The sequence below is a fragment of the Leucoraja erinacea genome, chromosome 6 (genome assembly GCF_028641065.1).
Source record: "Leucoraja erinacea ecotype New England chromosome 6, Leri_hhj_1, whole genome shotgun sequence".
In the NCBI taxonomy this organism is placed as follows: Eukaryota; Metazoa; Chordata; class Chondrichthyes; order Rajiformes; family Rajidae; genus Leucoraja; species Leucoraja erinaceus.
In genome coordinates this window covers 6,582,279-6,601,515 of record NC_073382.1, presented here as the reverse complement: position 1 = coordinate 6,601,515, position 19,237 = coordinate 6,582,279, and the positions used below count along the sequence as shown (strand labels likewise).

The window sequence follows — 19,237 nt, the reverse complement described above, 5'->3', positions numbered from 1 at the left end:
TCACTTAAATCCATCCAGTGATTTGGCCTCCACTGCCCTCTGTGGCAGAGAATTCCATAAATTCACAACTCTCTGGGTGAAAAAGTTTTTTCTCACCTCAGTCTTAAATGACCTCCCCTTTATTCTAAGACTGTGGCCCCTGGTTCTGGACTTTCCCAGCATTGGGAACATTTTTCCTGCATCTAACTTGTCCAGTTATTTTATAATTTTATATGTTTCTATAAGATTCCCCCTCATCCTTCGACTCATCAATCTCCACCTATATATATATCCATTGACTTAGTCACCACAGCCTTTTGTGGCAATGAATTACTCAGATTCACCACCCTCTGACTAAATAAATTCCACCTCATTTCTATTCTAAAGGTACGTCCTTTTATTCAGAGGCTATAGCCACTGGTCCTAGACTCTCCCACTAGTGGAAACATCCTCTCCACATCCACTTGTAAAGTGCAATTAGCTGTGAAGTCCTTTGGGATGTTCTGAAAAAACTGTGAACACACATTTGAGAAATGCAAGTCTCTCTCTCCACGAGTGAGAAGCAAAGTAAACCACCCCTGATCAAATAACTTTGGGCACCAGTATAAGACTATAGGAGAAAGGAATTTTCCATTACAGAAGTGCTCTGGAACCTGATTCTCCAGCCAGGTTTCCAAATGAAAATAAAATCGGTTTTGCCAGCAGGGCAGCTATTTACGATGAAGAACGGTGAAGATCTTGACTGGGAGAGAGATCAAACATTTATCCTTCATTTAATATATCACAAAAAACAATGGAATTAAGCTACTATTTTGTCGTCCAACTATGCCATTAAAATGATCTGATCATCACTTTAGCCATCTCTTTACTCCCTTCACTATAGGTGTTTCCAGACTGTGGCATCTTCCATCTGCAGAGTGCACTGCATCAATTAACCTATTCCTTTTCTCCAGAGCCTGACCTGCTGAGTTACTCCAACATTTTGTGTCTCATTTGTTGTCAATGCCAAATATTCCATGCACACAGACTTACAAGTTAGGAGCAGGAATAGGTAGCCTGGCTCCTCGACCCAGCTTCACCATTTAATAATAGCGTGCCCGATCTCTCTGTAACCTCAATTCCACATTCCCATTTACCTCTGGGAACCTCCTATCTCCTTGCTGGTCAAGTATTCATCTACTTCTGCCATCAAAACTATGCAAATACTCTGCTTCCACTGCTCTTTGTGGAAGAAGTTTCCAAAGACATGATCCTCAGAGAAAAATCATTGCCACATCTGGGTGGCACGGTGGCGCAGCGGTAGAGTTGCTGCCTTCCATCGCCAGAGACCCAGGTTCGATCCTGTATGCTGTCTGTATGGAGTTTGCACGCTCTCCAGGTGACCTGGGTGGGTTTTCTCCAGGTGCTCCGGTTTCCTCCCACAATCCAAAGACGTGGAAGGGTTTGCAGGTTAATTTGCTCGGTATAGTTGTAAATTGTGCCTAGTGTGTGTAGGATAGTGCAAGTGTGCGGGGATCGCTGGTCGGCACGGAGTTGGCTGGCTGAATGGCCTGTTTCCCCGCTGTATCTCTAACCTAAACTAAAAAAATGGCAACCTTGTATTTTTAAGCAACAATTCCCAATTCTAAATTCTCTCACGAGAGGCACCATCTTATCTACGGACACTTACAGGTTTCATGAGGAGTACCTATGTTTCTATGTTTTTATGTACTCCTGTTCATTCTACAGATAGAGAAAAATGATAATTAACACTGTATCCCCTCAAGGATCAAAGGAGAATTCCATTATTCCTCTGTTAAGTTGCTCCCTGATTATGTATGCCTGAGCTGTATTAAAGTTATTGTACACAAAGATGCTGCTCAGTTCATTCTCCCCTTGGGGGCTAGAAACCGTCTATCGAGGTTCATTCCAGATATCATCTATACCGATTATTTTTACCCTCGCAGAAACTGAGTCCTACCTTCAGCTACATGCTCTTCATTAATTATGACAGCACAGAAATAAATCTCCCCGCTGAGCGAAAAAACAATAAATACCAATTCAGCATCACTTGCCCCGAACTAGAGAGGACATTGATTATTTTTTAAGTACAGTCCAAAATACAAGAATGTTTTCGATGCCTCTGCCCATAGTATAAAAATAACACATAGCCCCCGAGAAGCACCAGTCATAGGTCACAAGCAATCCAGAAACATTCTCCAGAGAGTAGTTGGAAAAGGTCTGGGGTTATTTAAATCATGCAATATTTTAGTTAGAAAAAAAAAATCCATCACAGCCCCATATTCTTACCCTTATGCCCCTGTCCCACCTAGGAAACCTGAACGGAAACCTCTGGAGACTTTGCGCCCCACCCAAGGTTTCCGTGCGGTTCCCGGAGTTTGCAGGTGGTTGCCGGAGGTTGCATGTAGTGGAAGCAGGTAGGGAGGCTGACAAAAACCTCCAGGAACCGCACGGAAACCTTGGGTGGGGCGCAAAGTCTCCAGAGGTTTCCGTTCAGGTTTCCTAAGTGGGACGGGGGCATTACATGTAGATCCTGATTAATTTTTGGTCTTTATATTGTTTTGTTCAGATTGGGAATGTTCTTTTAGTTATTATACAAGATAAATAAGGTACTTAAAAAAAAAAAAAATTAGCCAAAAGCATCAATTTTCAATCTCCGTCAATTTCTTCTCTAAATTGTAAAGTGCGGCACGGTGGCACAACAGTAGAGTTGCTGCCTTACAGCGTCAGTGACCCAGGTTCGATCCTGACTACGATCCATTCTTTCTTCATTGTATTATCTATGAGTACTGTGTTTACAGGCCTGTTATACTGCCCGCAAGTAAGAATTTCATGGTTCTGTTTTCGGTACACATGACACTTAAACATTCCTGATTCTCTCTTGATTCCCTTGCCTGATCTGCTGATTTCTGGAGGTTACACTCCAGATTCCAGCATCAGCAATCTCTTGTGTCTCAATTAAACAGGTGAGTTGCCCCAATAAGGGAGGAAATCCCACATGGGTTGCAATGCTGATGGGGCCCTGCTGGTCTCCTCCTAATTTTTATCCTTTATATTTTCATTCCTCCAGTCAAGATTGTTCAATTTTACTTCGGAGTCACGTGAGTGATTCCGTGAAGAAGCCCGTCCCAGGACGCGTTGCGGCATTACGTTTCAGCAGGCCAAGCGGCAGCGCGGGAGACAGGGCTCCTGCAGAAACGAGAAAAGCTAAAGTTTAGGTAAGTACTTACCTTTACTTTACAGCCTTTGCGTCTGCTTGTTCCCTGCAGGGCATGCAAGCGGCCCCTTGGACTCCGGGAGGAGTTTTTCCGTTGTCGGGAGGGGAGGAAGACGCAACTAGGACTCACCGGCGGACCATGGTGCGGGTGCTGGTAAGCTGTCCTCAGGGTCGACATCGGCGCGGGGCTAGCACTGCGCTGGGGTTCCCCTCAGTCCTCCCTCGCCCTCAAGGACTGTCCAGGTGAGGCAGGCAGGCGGGCGGGAGGAGGCTTCCGACTTTTTGCGGAGCCGTTAAGGGGACCCACGGAGCAGTGCTGGCGTGGAGTGCGCTGCAGCCCGAGTGGGGCAGCCCGAGGAGAGAGAGAGAGGGAGAGGGAGGACCGCTAATCAGCGCCCCGCTCCCGACTCTGTACCAAGCCCGTCAGCATCAGCTGCGGGCTGGGAGGGAAATGCTGCACCTGCCCGACGAAACGACGTCTTTGGGCAGCAACAGGCGGTAGGACCGCTTAGGGGGCGGTCCACAAACCCGACACGGGACCTAGCCAGCCCGCTAGCGCCTGAGCAACGGGCTGGATGTGTGTAAAACCCGGCGGTGGAGCCAACATCGGACTGGGACGTCTCTCCACCCAGGAGGAGGAGAGACTGCCGCCTGAACTACAGGAGCAGCTCTTGGGCATTCCAAAGGTAAGTTTGCAGTTGTGTTTTTATTACATAGTTCAGGAACACAACGCAAAACTCGCAAAGAGGTACTGCCCCGCTCCAACTATACCAGCGGGGCAGCAACCGGCGGCAGCGTCGCTCGCAGAGCGTTTTCGCTATCCCTGAGACCGAGCCAAGCCAGTCTCGCCAGAGCCTACACGGCGGACTGGGAAAGGGGCTAGGAAGCCAAACGGCCGGTCGTCTCCGACTCGTCGGAGGGGGGAAATGTCCACCCCAAAGCGGGGGAGAGACAGCCGCCTAAGCTGCATCCAGCAGCTATTGGAGGGGATGGTCTACCGAGAGCAGCAGCGCTCTCGGACAGACAGGACAGGCGCCCCCTCCATGGTGCTGAGTCCGGCACCTCCCTTTGCGACCTCGGACCAGGAATGGGAGGTTAGCATTGGTGACCAGGGGCAGGCTGGTCTGAGTATGGGGCAGGCGGAAGGAGCCGAAAGAGAGCAGGGTGTGCAGAAAGAGCTGCTAGGGGTTGTAAGCCGCTTTGTCGCTACCCCACGGGTTGGAGCACCGCTGGAGCCAAGGATGGCTGCCAGCATAAATCATCTCTCCAACAAACCTCTGCAGGGACAGATTCGGAGACAGGAGGTCAAACTACAGCGCATACTTCGCCTCCTCACGGCGGCTATAACAGCCTATGCGCGGGGAGTCGAGACCGTAGAGATGACCACTCACCAACAGGATGTCCTGGCACTCATGTGCACGACACAATATGAGTTGAATAACCTAAGAAGAGACAACATCAAGCCGGCCCTCAATCCTAAATTTGCAGGTTTATGCAAAACTCCATCAGTAGAGACCGACTCATTCTTATTTGGGAAGGACTTGAACAAACAGCTCAAAGAGATGGAGGAGGCGTCCAAGACCTTTAGCCTCATGAGGGCACCACCGGCAGTGAACATACCAAAGCTCTTCATTCCACCCAGGCGGCAGCACACCACTGTATCTACCAGTCGGCGGCCCGAACATCCGACTGGTCAAAGCTGTGGGCCGCACTATCCCCAGAGACCTTTTTTAGGTCAGGGCCTGCAGCGGACCCCCTGGAAAATGCGCCTCCCCCCAACATCGCCAGCACGTCGACAGGGAAGAACACTCAAAAAGAAAAAATCACAACCCCGCCAATAACCATGGAGGTAGGTGGGTCTGGTTCCTACCAGCATATAGAGCGCTTTCTTGGACTATCTTGGCTTTCATATTAATTCAGTCCACGTAACTATAATGTTGCCAAGAGACAACATAGTTGAATTGGCACAAACAAGGGACAAATTAATGGTCAAACTACCAACTACTCGACAAATAACAGAGTAATTGGGGGAAAATGATACCATTTTCTGTCTACATGATTCAGATGTTAGTATCAAGAACAACATATAGGTTGTCATTGAGCATCTCATGAAGTTACCGACTGAAATAATATCAGAAAGACAGTGGTGGGGTTACCACTTACACTGGGCATTAAGTATCTAAAAATGCTCGGGTGAAATTCATGAGTTTAAGCACTTGCATGTATGGGTATAAATAGACTACACTATGGAAGTGGCCTATATTAACCATATGGCAGCATAAAGTCGGTATCATATGACAAGTTGGTCAAAACAATTTGGCAATGGTATATCCATAGAGGTATTGGACTATCAACAACTTACCTGCCTGGTAAGCAAAATACAGTGACAGACACCAGGTCACAAAAAATTAAGGACAACATCAAGTAGGTGTTTTCATATAAAGTTTAACAAAACTATCAAGCTATACGATGCATTTCATTGTCTCTGTACTGCACACTGACAATGACAATTAAAATGGAATGTGAATCTGATATCGATTATTTGCATCAATGCTATATCACCAGGGGTTCGGGGATGTCCTATGTATGTCGCGGGGGGAAACCAGACCCTGGGGCAGTGGAATCCTCATATATATAAAAAAAATTCTCTGGGACAGATAGTTCCAGCAGAAAGCTTGTCAGCTATATATATTAACTTTTCTGACCTATAGGTCATGTTGTCATTCAACAATATATTTATAATATTGATAGACAAATGCGTTCATGTTGCATTGGTGAAATTAATTCTATGTATTTTTTTCCCTTCTGCCTCACCAATCGAGAACAACGCACAGTACAAAAGGATTCTGTTTCAGAACTTACGCTATGACATGATTGTTGGAACTTGCATGGAGTTTTTCCAGTACCCAGGATTATTAACAATCGGAGCCGGGCACAAATCAACTGTGCCATGAGAAAATAAGCTCCTGAGCTGCAGATTCTGCGCAAGCCTCTGGGACTGGGATTGTTATACTGAACAATCAACACCATGTCAGCATCCTTTTGAACATTCACTGGACTACAACACTTGTCCAGCATCAACAGAAGTGCTGCAAGGATACAGGGAAAACCTACTCATCCGATACAGGTACTACAAACTGGAATTCCTGGAGAACCGTCATCACGATGAAGGATTCGGCTACAGTACCATCAACACAGCTAGAATTGCCCTGACTGTTCTTTTCAAAACAGCTACAGGACAACAGGTATGGGTTACTGGCTGGGGGTAAATTTGAAGGGTATTAAACACTAAAACCCTAGACCAAGTACACCCATATGTTGGGATGTCACAATGGTTAACCATACTTCAGGGGATACTCACCAGCCAGAGCCCTAAACCTGAACCTTCTATGCACTAAAAACATATGTTGAAGGCACACTGAGCAGCACAGAGGGTCCAGTCACTACTCCTATTTCAACTGGACACCATGCTCACAGCTTCAGACCAGATCTCTATCATTTGTCCAGGGAATGGTCAAACCAGACCAGGAATACCTTATCCAGTCATAAAATCCGGGCTTACCCGCCAGAAAACACGGTAATGTACCAAGACCCTTTTTTACCTTACATAGACACAACCTAATTATGCGAGGGAGATGAAAAGCCTTGTGGGTTGGTCACAAAAAACCTTGTGGTCGGGTAACAAGCCTTTTTGAAATGGCTCAAGCAGGTTAAAGCTCCTGGGATAAAACTAACATGTCAAAGTTGTCATCCCACAGGAGAAGCTTCCACGTCAACGGCAAAAGAATGGACGTACCTATAAACCACATCCTGGCTCCAGCAGAATAGTGGGGGTAAAACGTTCAGAGAAATAATTTATTATAAACTGTTGACAAAACCTGTTTTTTCATTTGCAGGAAAGATTCCAATCTGCAAATATTCAAATTAGCCAAAGGGAGCATTTAAATTTCTTCAGTGTCTATTGTAAAATACCATTGGGTTTTCTATAACAGAATCATTGGTTGGTTACGATACACACTTCCTCCCTCAAAGACTTCGGCAGTGAGTGTAGTATAACTGTTACACGGTTTGCAATCACAGAGCTTTGAAATCTTCACGGAATCACTCACGTGACTCCGAAGTAAAATAGTAAGATTAAACGAGAACTTACCAGTTTGAAGTTTGATCTGTATTTTATGAGGAGTTACGATGAGGGTTTACGTGCCCTCCGCTCCCACCCTCATTACATGGATCAAACTGATAATTGATGTCTCTTTGTTCTTTACTATGTTACTTCAAATACTTGTGTCTATCTGTGATTTTACTTCGGAGTCACGTGAGTGATTCCGTGAAGAACCCAGCAGGTACTGCGCATGCGGCATTATCGCACAGCTGTGCAACGCGGCCAGCGGGAGTCGGGCTAGCTCCCGCATCCAAGGAACGAGAGGTAAGTACTTACCTTAATCGGGCCTTGTGGTTTTTGCTCCAGGGGGAGCAAAGTAGAGAGGCATGGTGAGCGGCCCCCGTTTCGACTCCAGCGTGGAGCCGACAGTGGACGGGGAAAAAGCGCTACCCGGACCGCAAACGCTGCGGACCGCTGCAAGGAGCTGCGCTATACCGGTCCGCTGAACAGCTGTTTGGTAACAGCAGCGGACCGGCGGGAAGTTTAAAAAACCCGACCAGCAGCCCTGCAGACTCCTGACCAGGAGAATCACCGCCCGGGAACCGCCACAACGCCGCCTGGAAAACGGCAGGCAGCCTCTACATGCAGGTAAGGGGAAATCTTACCAATTTACAGGTTCTACAGGAGCCAACTTCCTCCAAAACTGGAACAGGTTGGAGAAGGCAAAAATAAGTATGTCTGTCTCCCCAAGCCAGAGGAGGTCATGGAGTTCACCTCCAGGAGAAAAGGGGCACTGGCTGAATGCCAAGGGAGCTGACTCCTACCCCAGTGCTATTGCACTAGCCATCTCCCTTGTCAAGGGATTGATGCAACAGCGGAGTTTGAGCTATGCCTCCTCCAATTTAGCACACCCTTTTGCTCCCTCTTTTGAGGCTAGCTAAGGAGGCCAGGGCTGGGCTGGCTTAAACGCTGGGCAGGCGGACGAGAACAGCAGTATGCCAGGGGAGCAGGATCAGGAAGAGCTACTGGGTGTCGTGGGCCACTACATGGCTCCTCCATGCGACCATCTTCCCAACAAAAGTCCTGCAGGAGCAGGCCTTTCCAGAGGCAAATCCGCAGGCAGCTGGGTCAGCAGACTCGCAGACAAGCAGCGAATTCTACAGAAGGGTCAAGATGTTACCGCCTTTGCTCGCCTTTTCCACGGATTATACTCTCCCAGGATGAGACTATCCCATTGCACTACCAGGGTGCTGACGCCTAAGATGTTCCCAAATTTGGGATACGACGACTGAAACAATGGTGCATATAGACCTGCCCGCAACCCCAAAATATATGGGGCTATGCAAACCGCTGCTGCGGGAAGAGAGGCAGATAAACCTGTGCGCCTCATGAAGGCAGGCCATGGAACGAGCAGGACATCGCATCCAACACCCAGCTGGCAGCACCCCTCGGCATCCACCAGTGAATCAAACAAGGACTGGTGAAAGCCTGGCGACCGCTTCACTTTACCCCCAAAGTTCTTTTTAGACGGGGCCCAGAGCGGAGCCGTGGGAAGATGCGCCGCCCCACCGACAGCACCAGCATACCAGCAAACTACGCCTTCATGAAAAAACAACAAACATAGGTAGGTAGGTAGTCTGGTTCCTCCCGTTTACACTAAACAAGGGTGTTCTACTAACTGCGTGGGGGGGCATTTACACTTGTGGATAAAGCATGGGATGCTGTCACAAATAACTAAAATATACTCAACAGTCTTAGAGGATAAAAACGAATTCAAATTGGGCATATTACCGCCAGTTCAGCAATGCGCCCAAAGGGCATTTTCTCCCTCTAAGAAAAGAGAAGTGAGAAGGTCAAGCTGAACTAGAAAGGCTCATTACTAAACGGATCATGGGAGTAAACATGAGCCATTGGAATTTGTATCGAATATATTCACCAAAACTACAAAAGATGGTGAATGTAGCATCATCATTGATCTAATATCACTAAATAAATCTGTTGAGTATATACACTTTAAGATGGAGATGGGTTCTTGTCACTGCCAGACATCTGATCTCCCTAGGATACCTATGGGGAGCATTGATATGGAAGATGCTAACTATCTTATACCCATACACTAGGATCATTATAGATACCTAAAAAATTTTACCTGGATAATGGATATCCCGGTTAGGGCAACCATGGGAGCATATAGCATTCCCTATGGTCTAACCTCAGCCCTAAACTATTATAAATGGCCATGAAAATATTAAGAAAACAAGCATAATCATGGCATATATTGGATGATATCCTCATATTAGGGGAAACAAAGGAATTAGCTGTGGCAGCAGTTCTAGCTACGAAACAGCTCCCTAAAGCTGAGGTTTATCCCACGCCCAGATAAACCAGAATTGAAGCGTTAACTTCCAAGGATTATCTGGGCTTCAATAATAATTCCGTCCATATGACTGTTACTTTGCCAAGGTACTTGGGTCACTATAATCAAATCATGAATGTACCCACTGAAGCTATATCACAATTAAGGTGGTGGGCAGACATATATTTGGCATAGTTTTCAGCCCTATTATCATCACCAATCCCAACCTGGTTATTAAAAACCGATGCCAGTACTTTAGGCTGGGGAGCAACTAAACTCCATATCCAGCACAGGTAACAGATGGACCAATTCACAAACATCGTTACTACACATACCGGGCATCAACTACTTGGGATTGGTGATCGCCTATTGGGCTAAAAAGCATATGCATTTCAAATGCAGCACGTACATATGTGGTTACGGATTGATAATACTATGGTGGTGGCTTATATCAACCATATGGGGAGCATAATAATCATTATTGTGCAACAAATTGGTCAAACAAATCTGGCAATGGTGTGTCAAAAGACATTTTAACTATCAGCTGCCTATGTCCTAGGAAGCTAGAACACAGTGGGAGACACCATGTCACGGGGTAAAATCTATGATTACATTGAATAGATGTCAAACCCAAAATATCTGCTAAATTTATTAAGCAGTTTGAAAGCCAGATATCAATTTGGTTGCACAAGACGGAATCACCAGTAACCCATGTATGTGACTTAGGAACCAGATTAGAGGCAGCAGCGATAGATGCCTATACGCTGGAAGGGGGAATTTCTGCTTTGCCTTCCTCCCTTCTGCCTCATCAGACGGGCACTTCGCAATACAGAGGGATCTGTCTCCGAGATATTGAACGTGCCCGACCGGCCTACACAGCCATGGTTCCCAGTTCATCACGACACGGTGGGCGAGTCACCTATGGATTTCCCTAGTGGACCATGGTTGCTGACTCAACCCAGTATCAGGCACAAGCCACCCATGCCAGGGAAACATCAAACTCCTGGGTGCAGGGTTTGAATAGACCTTACCAGGGACTGGGATTATCCAAAGGAACCATTACCACCATGTCGGCATCCCTGCGAACAGTCACTAAAAGCTAACATGGGTAAAATACTGCCACGACGCAGGGACAACGAACTATTCAACCACTGACGTATTGGAGTTCCTGGAACATCTACACCATGACTAAAAGGTGAGTTACAGTGCCGTAAATACAGCATGGAGCGCCTTATCTGCTTATCTAAAACAGCATGTCAGCAGAGCATGGGATCCCATCCACTGAAGGTAAACTTATGAAGGGCAACTATAATATAAGCCCCAAACACCCAGGTATATACCCATGTATGGGATATTGGTGTGACATTGACATGTCTCAGAGATGGCACCAGCCAGATCCCTCAGCTTGCTTAATCTATGTTTTTAAAAAACGCTCATGCTTATGGCTCTCGTACACGCTCACAGAGTCCGGTCACTCCATAAACCAGACTGGATAACATGGTGATTACCCCAGACGCATCACGTTCATATTTAGGTCTGGTAAAATCTAACTCGCAGGTATATGGGACTAGGCGAGATTATGAGTTCGGCACGAACTAGTAGGGTCGAGATCGCCTGTGTTTTCCGTGCTGTAGTCGTTATATGGCTATATGGACCAGGAACGCCCAATTCACTGGTGGGATTCCGGGCCTACCCACCAGAGTCCAGGTTGAGTGTGGTGACCCATCTACTACTATATATAGACACAACCCACAATCTTAGTGGGAGAGGAAAGCCTATGGGTCAACCACAGTAACCCAAGACGGGGTACGAGCCAAACCACTCCAAGGTGGCTCAAACAGGTACCGAAAGCTGCCGGAATAGATAATAATACATTTAATCCCATTCCACTAGGGCAGCATTGGTATCAGCGGCTGAACGAATGGACATCCCGGTTGACCACATTTTCAATACAGCAGAATGGTCAAGGGAACGGCGTTCAGAACATTTTGTTTTTATTATAAACCGTTGATAAACCTGATTTAATTGCAGGAGAATATTACAAACTGCAATATTAATTTAAGCTCAGAGGAGCTCTTTTATGTTGTTATTGTTAACAAATACCTTTCTGTTTCTTTTGAAAGCAGATCCACTGGTTGATTACGATAACACTTCCTCCCTCATAAACTTCGGCAGTGAGTGAAATAAAAACTGTTACACGGTTTGAAATCACAGACCTTTGAAGTCTTCACGGAATCACTCACGTGACTCCGAAGTAAAATAGTTAGATTAAACGAGTACTTACCAGTATGAAGTTTGATCTGTATTTTATGAGGAGTTACGGTGAGGGATTAAGTGCCCGCCGCTCCCACCCTCATTATATAGATCAAACTAATAAACTGATGTCTCGTGATCTTTACTATCTTACTTCAAATATTGTGTCTATTCTGTGATTCCACACCGCTGCTTCGAAGTATGCCGCATGCGCAGTACCTGCTGGGTTCTTCACTTAATCCCTCACCGTAACTCCTCATAAAATACAGATCAAACTTCATACTGGTAAGTACTCGTTTAATCTAACTATTCCACACCGCTGCTTTGAAGTATGCCGCAACGCGTCCTGGGACGGGCTTCTTCACGTAAACCCTCATCGTAACTCCTCATAAAATACAGATCAAACTTCAAACTGGTAAGTTCTCGTTTAATCTTACTATTAAATTCTACACTAAGTGTGGCAATTCGGGTGGCACGGTGGCGCAGTGGTAGAGTTGCTGCCTTACAGTGGCAGAGACCCGGGTTCGATCCTGACCACGGGTGCTGTCTGTGTGGAATTTGTACATTCTCTCCATGACCTGAGTGGGTTTTCTCCAGGATTTCGGGATTCCTCCCCCCCCGCCTCCAAAGACATACAGATTCGTGGGTTAATTGGCCTGTGGGTAAATAAATTGTGGCTAGTGTGTGTAGGATAGTGTTAATATGCAGGGATCGCTGGTTGGTGTGGACTTGCTGTTTCCATGCTCTATCTCTAAACTAAGTTAAAACAATGTGGGGAGGAATTCATTTCACAAAACAATTAATTTTAAACTCATGAGTTTATGGAATCCTAACGCACACCAGAAGTGGATACAAGAAGTACTGGAATGGTTTTGATAGATTGTGTCGGGATCCATTCCCTCTATCCAGAGATGCTACCTGTCCCGCCGAGTTGCTCCAGCATTTGATGTCTACCTTTGGTATTGATGGATGCTTGATTGCCAACATAGACACAGATACCTGCATCCATACTGTAAGTCTGTACCATACCACACCAAATCTGGAGTATGGTGTACAAATTTTGGTCGCCCAATTATAGGAAGGATGTCAACAAAATAGAGAGAGTACAGGGGAGATTTACTAGAATGTTGCCTGGGTTTCAGCAACTAAGTTACAGAGAAAGGTTGAACAAGTTAGGTCTTTATTCTTTGGAGCACAGAAGGTTAAGGGGGGACTTGATAGAGGTCTTTAAAATGATGAGAGGGATAGACAGAGTTGACGTGGATAAGCTTTTCCCATTGAGAGTAGGAAAGATTCAAACAAGAGGACATGACTTCAGAATTAAGGGACAGAAGTTTAGGGGTAACATGAGGGGGAACCTCTTTACTCAGAGAGTGGTAGCTGTGTGGAATGAGCTTCTAGTGGAAGTGGTGGAGGCAGGTTGAATTTTATCATTTAAAAATAAATTGGATAGGTGTATGGATGGGAAAGGAATGGAGGGTTATGGTCTGAGTGCAGGTAGATGGGACTAGGGGAACATAAGTGTTCGGCACAGACTTGTAAGGCCGAGATGGCCTGTTTCTGTGCTGTAATTGTTATATGGTTATATACCACAGCACACTGTGCATCCATCTTATTATCACACAAACCTGTCACAGGAGAAATGGATTCTTAAACCTTGTAGATGAATACCCACCCTCTTAGCGATGCATAGTGTTCGGAGTCCATCAGTAGCATACTGGTTCAGGTAATTCTGGGTCTTGCTCCGGATTTTCCTTGTACGTTTGCCAGCAGTGTCCTCTTCTGAGTTGAAAAGAGAAAGATCAGTCGAAATTTGCAAGATGATATAACATCGGGCTGCACAATTGCCAAGAAACTCTCAGGACATTGTAAAAATGATTAAAGATGCTTAGACAGGTCACCACAACTAACTTTTCAACAAAATTATCCTAGATGACAGTGTGCTATACAACCAAACAAATGGCAACGTTCTTCTTGGATGAGGGTCATTAAATTTTTTTTTTTTTAGTTTAAGTTTTCGAGGAGGCATGGTGGCGCAGCGGTAGAATTCCTGCCTCACAGCATCAGAGACCCAGGTTTGATGCTGACTATAGGTGCTGTCTGTACAGAGTTTGTACGTTCTTCCCGTGACTGCATGGGTTTTCTCCGCGATCCTTCGGTTTCCTCCCACACTCCAAAGATGTACAGGTTTGTAGGTTAATTGGCTTGGTAAAAATGTAAATAAATTGTCCCTAGTGTGTGTAGGATAGTGTTAGTGTGCAGGGATCGCTGGTTGGTGCAGATTCGGTGGGCCAAAGGGCCATGTTTCTGCGATACATCTCTAAACTAAACTAAACTAAAAACTAATGAAGCAGCAAGAAAACTAGCCCTTTGGCCCACTGACTCCATGCCGGCCAATGATCACCAGTACCCTAGTTATATGTTATATTCCAATTTCACATCCTACACACCAGGGGCAATTTATAGAAGCCTAGTAACCTAAAACCGCACATCTTTGAAATGTGGGAGGAAACTGGAGAATTTCGGAGAAAACTCAATTGGTCAAGAGGAGATGGTCTCCCCACTCCATCTAAATTAGTCATACAGTTGCCATAGGCATTCCTTTATAACCTGAGGAATAGACCTTGCAGCACTGACAGTTCAGTTTAGTTTAGTTTAGAGATACAGCATGGAAACAGGCCCTTCGGCCCACCGATCCCCGCACATATAACTCTCCTACATACACTAGGGATAATGTTTACATTTATATCACACTTATTAACCTACAAACCCGTACGTCTTTGTGGGAGGAAACCGAAGATCTCTGATAAACCCCGCACGGTCACGGAGTGAACAAACTCCGTACAGATAGCACTCATGGTCGGGATCGAACCTGTGTCTCTGGTGCTGTAAGCGCGGTAAGGCAGCAACTTTACCGCGGCGCCACAGTGCCATTTTCTTGAGCGTCCCTTGGGAAAAACATTGCCGGTGCAGTTAGCTTATCTTGAGTATGTTTGTATCCATTCTCACCTGCAGACAATGCTCCACTTAGGCTGAGATGCCAAGTTCTCAAAGACTCAAGGGTTTTCAGACAACAAAAATCTGCAACCCATAACACACAGGTATGATCCACACTGGATCAATCAAAATACCGTAATTAATACACTTATTTTTAGTTTAGTTTTGAGGGACGCACCAAACTGCGATCACCCCATACACTAGCACTATTCTATACACTGGGGACAAATTACAATCTTTATCAAAGCCAATTAACCTACAAACCTGTATGTCTTTGGAATGTGGGAGGAAACTGGAGCATCCAGATTAAACCCACGCGGTCACAGGGAGGACGTACAAACTCCATACACACGGCACCCAGAGTCAGGATTGAAACCGCGACTCTGGCGCTGTAAGGCAACAGCGCTACCGCTGTGCCACCGTGTCGCCATGTGTACAAATATTTCACCATACCACCCTACTTGTACAAGTGTTTCAAGCCGGATCATTTCGACGGAAGAATCGCCACATTAAGCATTGGTAGGCAGAATTGAAACCTCTTTACATCTTTCAAATTGAAAATGCATTTTTTAAGTGTGGCTGAAAGAGCTGTCAGCACCAACACACACAAAAAAAATCATCAGGCATTAAGGAGTTGAGTGTGGTCTTTTGGAGTGCTTCCAATTAGCTGGCTGATGCTCAGTTTAAAGTGTTGTCAATACAGCAATTTTTAATTTGGTTTTAGTGCTGCTCATGCAGCTTTTACATCCAATGTTACAGATTGTACATCTCTAATGCATGACTATTCTGATAAATGTTATGTTGCATTGGCTCAAGTGAATCACAACAAATGATGGTGAGTTTTTCACATGCACAAGAAACTACAGTTGCTGGAATCTTGAGCAAAAAAAACCCTTCACCTGTATCCACCTGTCACTTGCCGGGCTTTGTCCCACTCCCACCTCTCTTTTCCATCTTTCTCCTCCTACTCCTGTCAGTCTGAAGACAAACCCCGCCAAAATATCACCTGTCCATTCCCTTGCCAGATGATGCTGAGTTTCTCCAGCACTTTACGAGTGGTGAATCTGTGGAATTCATTGCCACAGATGGCCGTGGAGGCCAAGTCAATAGTTATTTCTAAGACAGAGGCGGAGATTGATAGCTTCTTGATTAGTACGGGTGTCATGGGTTATGGGGAGGAGGCAGGAGAATGGGGCTGAGAGGGAAAGTTAGATCAGGCATGATTGAATAGCGGAGTAGACATGATGGGCCCAAATGACCTAATTCTGCTCCTATCACTTATGAACCCATTGCAAGTATTTCTCAGGTCTTGCCACAATAGCATATTTAATTCATGAATGTTCTCTGCAGTCTTTTAAAAAAATATTTGGCAAAAACAGGGAATGTCAGGAAAAATAACACGGCATTAACTTTTAGCCTCCATAAAGTGCAAACAAATCAAAAGGGGTGATAATAATTATGGAATATCTACCTTAACACAAATCTTTATTTTCTTCCATATCATTGTGAACACCCCATTCTTACTCCAATGCCTTTACTATTCCCCCCCCCTGCCCCCCGCCACTAATTTCCATTTCCTCTAACTTTCTTGTCTTGTATTGTATATTGTATTGTATATCTTTATTGTCATTTCCTGAGTATTCGCATACCCAGAGGAAACAAAAAAACGTTGCTCAACCAGTGTCCATATAAAATAAATAGAAATAAAAAATACATGTATCATGATCAAATTTAACACTCTACTAAACATTCAACAGGCGTTTCGACCGGCAGCGGCACAACAGTGGCTCTGCTGCAGTGTGTCCAGGTTGGGGGTTTGTGCGCGATACTTGGCAGGGGGCAAAGTCCATTTAGCAGTCTTATAGCCTGCGGGAAGAAGCTGAGGAGCATCCTGCTGGTTTTGCAGCTAATGCTCCTGTACCTCTTCCCAGATGGCAGGATGGAGAAAATGTCATGCGATGGGTGGTAAGGGTCTTTGATGATGGAGATGATGGAGATGAGGTCTTGACCAATGTATCCCAAACAAGTAGGATTGGTGAAGCATCCACATAAGTGTTTTGAAAGTCATGCCTACCTTATGCAAAATGAATGAAAACTGATATTAACATTTAGAGATACAGTGGGGAAACAGGCCCTTCGGCCCACCGGGTCCATGCTGACCAGCGAACAACCCTGTTCACTTGCACTGTCCTGCACACTGGGACCAATTTACGGAAGCCAATTAATCTACAAACCAGCAAGTCTTTAGGATGTGGGAGGAAACCGGAGAGCATCCTGAAAAATGCCCACACGGTCACAGGGAGAAAATGAAAACTCCATACAGACAGTACCTGTAGTGTGAATCGAACACAGATCTCTGACGCTGTAAGGCAGCAATGCCACCGCTGCACCATTGTGCCACTCTATTTGATAATGGTAGCACAATTTTAAAAATCTCAATAGGTAGACATAAAATGCTGGAGTAACTCAGCGAGGCAGGCAGCATCTCTGGATAGGAATGGGTGACGTTTCGGGTCGAGAGCCTTCTTCTCCAGAGATACTGCCTGTCTCGCTGTTACTCCATCATTTTGTGTCTATCTTTTAAATGTTGTTATAATTAGCTGGTTCACCCAATCTGCCCCCACTTCTAGGCTGATACTGAGGTCCCTTACCCCCCTTTTGGCTATTCCAAGGGTGTTGTTCTCCTTCTTAGGGTGCTGTCTGACCCTGTCAACAACTCCTTGGCTTCTGGGTTCCCTCTTAGAGTCATAGAGTGATACAGTGTGGGAACAGGCCCTTCGGCCCAACTTGCCCACACCGGCCAACATGTCCGAGCTGCATTAGTCCCACATGCCTGCGCTTGGTCCATATGCCCCCAAACGTATCCGATCCATGTATCTGTCTGTTTCTTAAACGTTGGGATAGTCCCAGCATCAACTACCATCTCTGGCAGCTTGTTCCATACACCTACCACCCTTTGTGTGACACCTCTTGGGTCTCCATCCAGGGTCTCCATGCTGCTTTTCGGTTTGATCCCATGTTACCAGGGTGCTTGATCTCTGTGGAGCCAGTGGAGGCCAATTCTCTGGATGCTTTCAAGAGAGAGTTTTTGACCAGTCCTACAAGCGATATTTCAGCGGACTGCTGACAACTGTCAAGTTGCCGGCAGCCGCCTGAAAAACTGGCAACTGGAACGGCAACTATCAGAGTGGAACACACACACATCGCTTCCTTCACCAGCCCGTTATTCAGGCGGGGAACAGGGCAAGCGGGGGGAGCATTGTCTAAAAAATTCACAGACAATGCAAAGCCAAGGTGATAGTCACACACCGCGATGAACAGGAAGGTTGGTGCTGTAAAAAGACGGCTAAAGCACAGTGTACGGTAAGTCGTTTAAAAGAGGGGGGGGAGAGGGGGGAGAAGGAGTGGAGACAACTTTTAAGAAGCCAGAGATACACGGCTGTGAAGCTCGGCAGACATTAACATTACCGGTCGGTTATCTTTGGTTCTGGAAACTACTACTTACCTTTTTTTTTACTCAATGAGCCAATGAAATTCACTGGTCCACACCGGCTACCACCTACGAGAACCTCCGAGAACCTTCGACCTCCTGGCGACCCACCTACGGCACGAGAATTCTCGCGACTCTCCTTGGCGGCTTCATTCTAGTCATCGCTAATTTATCAACATGTTGAAAAATTTGCAGTGACCATAATGAGGCCGCGACTAGTTCCCAGAATGCGGGAACTCCTCACGACCATAAAGGCGAGTCCCTGGCAACCACCCGCAAACATGTGGCGACCTAAAAAGTTGCCTAAGTGGGACAGGCCCGTTAGATAGAGCTCTTAAAGATAGCGGAGTCAGGGGATATGGGGAGAAGGCAGGAATGGGGTACTGATTGTGGATGATCAGCCATGATTACAGTGAATGGTGGTGCTGGCTCGAAAGGCCGGATGGCCTATTGGCTATTGTCATAAGCCACTTCCAGATCAATGGCTTCTCTTTTGGTTGCTCCCAGGGTCTCAGGTCTTGATCCCGGATTCTCTGGTCATCTGTGGCCTTGCTCTCAGATATCTCCAAGCCTTGCCATCGGCCCATCCCACCCCACTGCCAACTCTTGCTTTCTAAAGCAGTATCCCTGCCCGAAACTAATCATGCTCGGGGTCGGATAGGTGATTCTGTGGACCCAGACAGGAGACCCGGTTGGTAGTTTGCCTCCCTGGTGCCAGGGTCAGGGATGTGTCTGAACCAGTCCAAGAAATCCTGAAATGGGAGGGAGAGGAGCCTGAGGTTGTGGTGCATATAGGTACCAATGACATAGGTAAAAAAAGATAAGAGGTCCTGAAAGAAGAAT

The 19,237-nt window shown here is 46.0% G+C and overlaps 1 protein-coding gene across 5 annotated transcripts in view; it reads right to left on the bottom strand.

The window, feature by feature from the left end:
* The window catches only part of atp10a (ATPase phospholipid transporting 10A), a 448,633-nt gene that overhangs the window by 66,731 nt on the left and 362,665 nt on the right, over positions 1 to 19,237 (bottom strand). For all 5 annotated transcript variants that reach the window (XM_055636515.1, XM_055636513.1, XM_055636517.1 and 2 more), the window contains one exon: positions 13,583 to 13,689. In XM_055636515.1, coding sequence (XP_055492490.1) covers positions 13,583 to 13,689 — 107 coding nt within the window. The remainder of the gene's footprint in view (positions 1 to 13,582; positions 13,690 to 19,237) is intronic.